The sequence below is a fragment of the Nuphar pumila genome, chromosome 7 (genome assembly GCF_984573655.1).
Source record: "Nuphar pumila chromosome 7, dmNupPumi1.hap1.1, whole genome shotgun sequence".
Lineage (NCBI taxonomy): Eukaryota > Viridiplantae > Streptophyta > Magnoliopsida > Nymphaeales > Nymphaeaceae > Nuphar > Nuphar pumila.
In genome coordinates this window covers 24294295-24304361 of record NC_143255.1, presented here as the reverse complement: position 1 = coordinate 24304361, position 10067 = coordinate 24294295, and the positions used below count along the sequence as shown (strand labels likewise).

General features: G+C 40.3%; 1 protein-coding gene across 1 annotated transcript; it reads left to right on the top strand.

Moving 5' to 3' along the window:
- Window positions 1–710: 710 nt before the first annotated feature.
- Window positions 711–1966, top strand: LOC149831558 (inhibitor of trypsin and hageman factor-like). The gene is made up of 2 exons (XM_090013961.1): window positions 711–793; window positions 1522–1966. Exons 1-2 carry the CDS (start codon window positions 775–777, stop codon window positions 1716–1718), a joined length of 216 nt encoding a protein of 71 aa, XP_089870087.1. The 5' UTR covers window positions 711–774; the 3' UTR covers window positions 1719–1966.
- Window positions 1967–10067: the final 8101 nt, after the last annotated feature.

Here is a 10067-nt window from a genome sequence, read left to right as displayed (position 1 = left end):
GTTTGATACTGCCTTCATTGCAGGTATGTAATTTTTTGATAAATTTATTTCAGCAAGTGATATCTCATCACTTGCTGAAACGTTATATTACTTCAATTCTTCTTAATACTTTAATGAAATTACCTTTCTTTCAAAAAAAAAAAAAAAGGTCAATTTGGTAGGAATTACCTTTTGATCGTGTTTTTCTTTCACAAAAATCATGATTTTCAAATAAAAGTATTTTGACATCTTACTAGATCAGCTCTCGTGAAGAGGCGTAAACCATAAGCCAATATGGTCAAGTTCCAATTAAAAAGGAGCGCCAGCAGAGGGAGGAAAACCCAGTGCTCTTTATCAAACCAAATCTGTAAATGTCCAACACATGCACAGCACCCTTTTCAATTAGAGACAGAGAGAGGTATGAATTGGTTGGAGCAATATCGTCAACGTTCAATTAAGATGGCCAGCTGGTTAGAAACTTCAGCCATGGGATCAAACCGACGTATCCATCCTTCGTAATGGAAGCATAAGGAGAGAGCAAGACCACAAAATCCTTCACGAAGTTTGGAACCGTACGGAAACCATAGTCAACATTCAAACAAGGCATACTTTTTTGAAGATATATATTTAAGAAAACCACTCCAACAAGGCATTCGCCACCTTAGGAAAGGTAAGGATAACTATCAAGCCAAATCTATAAATACCCACTACCAATGGCTTGCTATAACCGTAAGTGAAAGTCTTCAAAGAGAGAGAGAGAGAGAGAGAGAGAGAGAGAGAGAGAGAGAGAGAGAGATGGCATCCTTTTGCAAAGGTATGGCTTGATGACCATATATTATTCATGTCACATATATAGGTGTATTGCATCAGAACGAAAAGGTTTGTTCTGTAAATTGTAAGTTATTCATGTCATGTAGGTGACATGGTGAGTCTTCATTTTGTTCTTCGTTCATTTTCCAGCTGTATCTAAACCACCCCACTGCTCGGGCAAATGCTTTGCTAACTACTTGCCCTGGCCCGGCCCCTGACCCTGACCCAAGCCATGTGGCTGCCACCTGGAGAGAATGGGACCCAAACTCACACCACGTGGCAGCTACTTGGGACGTTGGACAAAACCTTTTATGAATTACGGTAGCCACCTTTTGATATATATATATATATATATATAAATGTATGGAAAAGAACACCCTATATGGTATCATAGAATCAAGAATTGCATTAGTAATAGAGCAAAACATTTTATTACCCTTCTTTGTTTAGAAAAAACATGAAAAGAATTGATGAGTAATCAATTCCTAGAAGACGTAATACAAGGAGCCCTCTATATCAAACATCTATCCTAGAGCTGCCCGCCGTGCCTAGATCTTGATTGGGTCATTTCAGCAAGTCTAGGGTCTTTGTGGGGCAGATTTGGACTGCCCCAATTTCAGTGCAGTTGTATGGCTTTACAGTAACTAGCAATTGTATTATTTCATTGTTTTGCTGCTTTTCTGCTGGACCATGTGATGCTAATGCGAGGGAGATGAAACAATTTTGTTGCAGGTAAGAGCTCTTGGCCAGAATTGTTGGGTAAGTATGGGCAAATTGCAGCAACCACCATTGAGAGGGAGAACCCTAATGTGAAGGCCAATATTGTTGAAGAAGGTACAAGTGTAATTGAAAATTTTCGCTGCGATAGGGTATGGGTTTGGGTTAGCAAGAGGGATGGGACAGTTATTCAGGTCCCCCGTATAGGGTAAACGGGAGGTTTCTATGTAATAACATGCCGACGGTAACTGAATAAATTGGCTTGCTATACAATGTCATGGTTGTGTTACAACAACCTTGTGAGTGCCAATAAATTGCAATAAATTAAAATTATTTTGGAAATTTGTTTCTCTAAAATCATGTACTGGATTCATAATACAAACTTGTTTCACTATTCATAATTACCTATTAAATGTTGTATGGTTGGTCCAGCTCTTTAGATATTGATTTCTCAACCGAACCTTCCCTTTGATGGTACTCTCTCTCTCTCTCTCTCTCTTGAGTGAAGGAAAAAATTTAATAAAAGGATAATAAGATCATAAGATAGAAGAAGGGAAACCAACCACATTCCTAAAATGCTGGTGAGTGAATAGGTTTTCTGCACCTTCATCCAAGCGAAAGCTACTTTCCCTTTAAAGGGATCCGAATCCAAGTCCAGATTCGAATAATATCCAATGAGGTAAGGCTGAAACAAAATTCAAAATATACATGACAATCATGAATACAGTACAAAAAAAGGACAAAAAATGAGGATCTGGAATACCGACCAGGTGTAGTTGTATTATGAATAATTTTGGGTCAGACTCAGACATGGACTGTGTCGTTCAAGGCCTTCTGCTAGCCGTCTTTGTAGGTAAGGCCCGTAACAATGGCTTGCTATAACCGTAAGTGAACGTCTTCAAAGAGAGAAATGGCAGACATTTGCGAAGGTATGGATTGATGACCATATATTATTCATGTCACATATATAGGTGTATTGCATCAGAACGAAAAGGTTTGTTCTGTAAATTGTAAGTTACTCATGTCATGTAGGTGAGTCTTCATTTTGTTCTTCGTTCATTTTCCAGCTGTATCTAAACCACCCCACTGCTCGGGCAAATGCTTTGCTAACTACTTGCCCTGGCCCGGCCCCAGACCCTGACCCTGACCCAAGCCATGTATGGAAAAGAACACCCTATATGGTATCATAGAATCAAGAATTGCATTAGTAATAGAGCAAAACATTTTATTACCCTTCTTTGTTTAGAAAAAACATGAAAAGAATTGATGAGTAATCAATTCCTAGAAGACGTAATACAAGGAGCCCTCTATATCAAACATCTATCCTAGAGCTGCCCGCCGTGCCTAGATCTTGATTGGGTCATTTCAGCAAGTCTAGGGTCTTTGTGGGGCAGATTTGGACTGCCCCAATTTCAGTGCAGTTGTATGGCTTTACAGTAACTAGCAATTGTATTATTTCATTATTTTGCTGCTTTTCTGCTGGACCATGTGATGCTAATGCGAGGGAGATGAAACAATTTTGTTGCAGGTAAGAGCTCTTGGCCAGAATTGTTGGGTAAGTATGGGCAAATTGCAGCAACCACCATTGAGAGGGAGAACCCTAATGTGAAGGCCATTATTGTTAAAGAAGGCTCAATAGTAACTCAAGAAATTGACTGCAAAAGGGTAAGGGTTTGGGTTAGCAAGAGGGATGGGACAGTTATTAAGGTCCCCCGTATAAGGTAAACGGGACGTTTCTATGTAATAACATGCCGACGGTAACTGAATAAATTGGCTTGCTATACAATGTCTTTGTTGTGTTACAACAACCTTGTAAGTGCCAATAAATTGCAATAAATTTAAATTATTTTGGAAATTTGTTTCTCTAAAATCATGTACTGGATTCATAATACAAACTTGTTTCACTATTCATAATTACCTATTAAATGTTGTATGGTTGGTCCAGCTCTAGATATTGATTTCTCAACCGAACCATCACTTTGATGGTACTCTCTCTCTCTCTCTCTTGAGCGAAGGAAAAAATTTAATAAAATGATAATAAGATCATAAGATAGAAGAAGGGAAACCAACCACATTCCTAAAATGCTGGTGAGTGAATAGGTTTTCCACACCTTCATCCAAGCTAAGCTACTTTCCCTTTGAAGGGATCCAAATCCAAGTCCAGATTCGAATAATATCCAATGAGGTAAGGATGAAACAAAATTCAAAATATACATGACAATCATGAATACAGTACAAAAAATGAGGATCTGGAATACCGACCAGAGCTGAATCCCGAACCTGTTATGACCAGAACTGATAAAATCAGGTTTATTGAAGACCCAACCTGATTATACGGTACTCGATACACACCCAAACCCGTTAACTTATATGATCTACAATTTCCAGGCATACCTGAACCCAAATTAGTTTGGGTTGGGTTTGGTCAAAGTTTTATGCGCCTGACCTGAACCAGACCGAGTGACAGGCTGATCAGATTGCACAAGCAAGGCTCTAAAATGCTTGACCTGGCCCTACTAGATGTTAACTGGCCTCTAAAAGTGCTTGACCTGGCCCAGACTCATTTTTCAAAACACCCATAGAGACTTAAATTCACACAAAATCTTTAATTTTCACAGTACATTTGGTAATGAAGAAAATGAATGTCTCTTGATTTTGAAGATCTCTTGATCATGATATAGTTTAATGGGTTCAGTCAGATCCAGGTATAGTTGTATTATGAATAATTTTGGGTCATCCAAATTGCAAACAGACGGCCAAGATGCCCGCATGAGCAAAAACGCTCATTTTCAGCATGACCTGATCTGCTTCCCTCTTCCAGTGGATACACTTTTGTCGCTTGAAATCCTAGAGAAAAGAGAGTTGATTTCCTAGAGGCTGTTGCCGACACAACACGAGCTTCCCTACTACTCTCATCTTGAATCAAGAGAGCCTCATTTTTTGCAACCGAAGGCAGCGGGTCTTTCAGAAGAATTTGCCCTCTAACGGTGTAGTAGAAATCGTTAAGGCCCATAAAGAATTGGAACACCCTTTCACGCTCTTGTTGTTCTTTCAGTTGCTTAAACACACCACACGTGCATGCTGGTAGTGGGTTGTAGGATGATAGATCATCCTAGAATCCTTTCGGTTTAGAGAAATATGTAGCAACTGGCATTGAGTCTTGGCAGAGATGCACAATGGCATATTGTATTTGATAAATATGGGGAGCAATACTTTAAGAAAATTTCTCATGAAGGTCTAACCATACTTCATGGGCTGTAGTAGCATAGATCACACTATGTGCCAAGTCCCATGAAATTGAGTTCAACAACCATGATAAGATCATGTTGCTACATCGCACCCACTTTGGGTAGTTTGTCGATCTATAAACTCAGAGCCATTATCATGGCTCTACTCTAGGTGGCGTAATTATCCCCATCAAGGGGTTGAGATATTAAGACAGTTTTGAGTCTACAGGAATGGTGCAAATAAAGAGGATTTGTAGTTTCATCGGATGGGTTTGAAGATGTAGTAACAGATTTAGCCATAACGATCAAAGGAGATCACAAAAACAGAAGTAATGACTTAACTTGTGATGAGCAACCTTGAGTGCAAAACCAGAGGTCGACCTACTGCCCACCTAGACGATGATGACGATAGGGCTACTGACGCTATCTTGTGGTTCACCACAGCCAAACTCAAAGATATGCCTATTGCAATTGAAACAGACTTCATGATCTACTTTAACGAGTGAGATATGGAAAAACTAGCTTCAATGGGCATTCAACTTCAAAATGATAGACCTTTCAATGCCTCAGATACCATGTGAAGAGCAGAGCCAAAAATCATGAGAAAGAATTTCCATCGTATCTCATTAGGAAAAGAACAAACAATATATACAACCATCCCACTATTTTCGGGATCACAAACACGATAATCTATACACAGAAACTAATCCCTAAAATCTTGTACATAACATAGCACCCATTTGGATAGGGTCTCGTCTCTATCCTAACGATAAAAGGAAAGAGACTATGCCACTACAAGAAAAACTTCAATTAGCGACGAAAATTTGCGACGAAAAAAATCCGTCGTAAATTTGCGATGAAGTAGCGAGAGAAAAATATTTGTCGCTAACATTTGAATTATTTATGAAATTAGCTACAGAAAATATTTTGTTGCTCATTCGTCGCTAATTCGTAATGGATGCGCGATGAAATTAAATCCGTAGCTACTACGCGACAAATTAGAGATGGTGTTTGTGATGGAATTGTGCCATCGCGAAGCCGTCGCTAAATAGTGATGACTTTTGTGATGAAATAATTCTGTCGCTAAGTTTCAATATTAAAAGGCCCATTTAGGGCACGATCTCTCCCTCTTCCCTCCTCTCCCCTCCTTTCTCCTCGCAGCCTCCACACCAAATGCATCGACAGGCTTCTCTCTCTCTCTCTCTCTCTCTCTCTCTCTCTCTCTCTCTGTGTGCAAGGGCTCTATTGGAGCGGTGGGTGGCGGCACCACCGCCTCCAGCGCCAAGAGGCAACGTCCCTTCGACAACACAATGGGTGGCTCCTCCTCCTCTTCTACCTCTGGCCACGACGACTCTGCCGCCCCGTTGATACCCCTCGTTGGGCACCGACATCACCTGTACGCTTATAACGTTGATGAGTGAGGGCCGTTGAAAGAAGCAAAGGGGAAGACAGAGAAAGGGATCTAAGGGTTCCATGAGGGACTGAAACAATACAAAGCAGCTTTGCAGAGAGAGAGAGAGAGAGAGGGTTCACCGCCGCCCGGAGACAGATATTAAGGGGGTTGCCCCCCTCCCCTCCCCCCCCGCGCGCGTTTTCCGGCAGGGGGTTAACTAGCAAGCAGAAAGAACCACACTTATGACTTGGTGGAACTATCAGAAGGCAGAAAGGCCTTGAAGAACAAGTGGGTTTTCAAGTTGAAGACTCAAGAACAAAGTTCTCAACCAAAGTACAAAGCCAGATTGGTTGTGAAAGGCTTTGGTCAAAAGCAAGATATTGACTTTGAAGAGATTTTTTCTCCTGTTGTTAAAATGTCTTCTATTTGTGTTGCTCTAGGTATTGCTGCTAACCTGCACTTGGAGATTGAGCAGCTAGATGTGAAGACTGCTTTTCTCTATAGTGATTTGGAGGAGGAGATATACATGGAGCAATCAGAAGGCTTCAAAGTCAAAGGTAAAGAAAATCTTGTATTCAGGTTGAAAAAGAGCTTGTATGGGCTGAAGCAAGCTCCAAGACAGTGGTACATGAAATTTGATTCATTTATGGCTGAAAATGAATACAAAAGATCGACTTCAGATTATTGTGTCTACATAAAATGATTCAGTGAGAATTTTATTATTTCTTGTTATATGTTGATGATATGCTTATCCTTGGAAGAGAAATGTCTATGATTGACAAGCTCAAGAAGGAACTGAGTAAGACATTTGCAATGAAGGACATGGGGCCAACAAAGGAAATATTGGGCATGTAAATCTCTCGTGATAAAAAAACCAAGAAGATATGGTTATCACAGGAGAAGTATATTGAGAAGGTGTTGGGCAGGTTCAATATGAATAATGCAAAGCCAGTTGGTTCTCCTTTTGTAGGTCACTTTAAGCTTAACTAAGAGGAGAGTCCATCAAATGATGAGTAGAAGGAGAAAATGAAGAAAGTTCTTCATGCTTCAGTAGTCAGAAGCTTGATGTATGCGATGGTATGTACGAGACCAGACATCACATATGCAGTAGGTGTTGCTAGCAGATTTCTTGCAAATCCAGGAAAAGAGCATTGGGCAACAGTAAAGTGGATCTTTAGATATCTTAGAGGGAGCTCCAAAGTTTGTTTAAGCTTTGAGAGTAGACCACTTGTCTTGACAGGTTACACAGATGCAGATATGACTGGAGATATTGATACAAGAAAGTCCACATCAGGTTTTGTACTCACTTTTAAATGAGGAGCTGTATCATGACAATCTAAATTGCAAAAGTGTATTGCTTGGTCTACTACAGAGGCTGAGTACATTGCTCTTACAAAAGCTTGCAAAGAGATGCTATGGATTAAAAGATTCTTGAAGGAGTTGGGTTTAGAGCAAGACAAGTACTTGGTGTACTGCGACAGTCAGAGTGCCATTCATCTCACCAAGAATCTAAGTACCATTGGATCCAAGATGTGTTTGAGAAAAAATTACTTCGTCTTGCAAAGATCTCCACAAATGATAATGGTGCAGATATGCTGACAAAGGCCTTATCGATGGAGAAACAAAATACATGTCGACAGTTGGCCAACATGAACTCCAGTTAATTATTTGAATTGGAGTATCCCCTTGGGCTGAAGGGGAAGATTGTTGGGTCCCGTCCTATCCCTCATTAATGGTGCGGGGAAGTGGAATAATCACCCACTACTTCCCATTAATGCAGAAGAAGTTGAAGGGCCAACCCTATCCCTTCATTAATGATGTGGGAAAGTGAAATAGTCACCCACTTCCCATTAATGCAGGAAGTTGAAGTGTCAAAACCCCTTCACTTTCTGGAATGAGTCTAAAAGGCTCACATCTAGAAGTCTCTATGCCATCTATAAATAGAGGTTTATAGGCTGTGTGCTGGAGAGAGAAGAGCAGAGTGACTGAATGCAACGTGCAGGGAGAAAAGAAGTAAAAGAGAGAGAGAGAGAGAGTGGAGAGAAGAAGAGGAAGGAAGAAGGTTCATCACCACGCATTGATCCTCAGAGAGAGATGTTGGTTGTGGTTTGAGTTTTGATTGTGCCTTTATTAGATCCTATATTGCTTCCGCGTGAATTTTTGTTACCTCAATTACTTATCAAAACAAGTCTGTCCATCATGACCATCAATGCCTTTAGGTTGGCCCCGCCACTTATGTACACAATAACCCTAGTCAGCTCCAGATAGAGATAAAGAGAGAGAGTATTGGTACCAAAGCAACACAAACCCCAGTGGTACCTTGAATAATTACTGGTGGGGGTCTGCCTAACCCCAACATGCCTTTAAAAAAGACTGCAAGCTTGGTATCAAACAGACGTAATCACATGTACGCATGTACAACCCCATACATCCTTCCTAATTGAGATAATTGAGAGAGAGATATGGCATCCATTTGCATCCTATGGTAACTGAATAAAGTATGCAAATTCCTTTAATGCCATTGTGCATCTCTGCCAAGACTCAATGCCAGTTGCAACATATTTTTCTAAACTGAAATGATCTATCATCCTACAACCCACTACCAACATGCACGTGTGGTGCGTTTAAGCAACTGAAAGAACAACAAGAGCGTGAAAGGGTGTTCCAATTCTTTATGGGCCTTAATGATTCCTACGACACTGTTAGAGGGCAAATTCTTCTCAAAGACCCACTGCCTTCGGTTGCAAAAAATGATTGGCAATTGTAGCCCACTTGTGGTACAAGTGGTGGGGTTTGTGGTTGTAAACGCTGGGTGGTACAGCATCAGCTCTCCATCCAATGGGTGAGACAAAATTCATTTAGTGGCGCTTTCGGATCCAATATCTACTTATCAGATTAAGCAAAAAACAACTTGCACTTATTAATTTTTCAGGTCAAACGCGTGTGTGGCGTGTGCGTGTGAAACCGATTCCTAACAGTCCATTCTAATGTTACGGGCCTTACCTACAAAGACGGCTAGCAGAAGGCCTTGAACGACACAGTCCATGTCTGAGTCTGACCCAAAATTATTCATAATACAACTACACCTGGTCGGTATTCCAGATCCTCATTTTTTGTCCTTTTTTTGTACTGTATTCATGATTGTCATGTATATTTTGAATTTTGTTTCAGCCTTACCTCATTGGATATTATTCGAATCTGGACTTGGATTCGGATCCCTTTAAAGGGAATGTAGCTTTCGCTTGGATGAAGGTGCAGAAAACCTATTCACTCACCAGCATTTTAGGAATGTGGTTGGTTTCCCTTCTTCTATCTTATGATCTTATTATCCTTTTATTAAATTTTTTCCTTCACTCAAGAGAGAGAGAGAGAGAGAGAGAGAGAGAGAGAGAGAGTACCATCAAAGGGAAGGTTCGGTTGAGAAATCAATATCTAAAGAGCTGGACCAACCATACAACATTTAATAGGTAATTATGAATAGTGAAACAAGTTTGTATTATGAATCCAGTACATGATTTTAGAGAAACAAATTTCCAAAATAATTTTAATTTATTGCAATTTATTGGCACTCACAAGGTTGTTGTAACACAACCATGACATTGTATAGCAAGCCAATTTATTCAGTTACCGTCGGCATGTTATTACATAGAAACCTCCCGTTTACCCTATACGGGGGACCTGAATAACTGTCCCATCCCTCTTGCTAACCCAAACCCATACCCTATCGCAGCGAAAATCTTCAATTACACTTGTACCTTCTTTAACAATAAAGGCCTTCACATTAGGGTTCTCCCTCTCAATGGTGGTTGCTGCAATTTGCCCATGCTTACCCAACAATTCTGGCCAAGAGCTCTTACCTGCACCAAAATTGTTTCATCTCCCTCGCATTAGCATCACATGGTCCAGAAGAAAAGCAGCAAAACAATGAAATAATACAATTG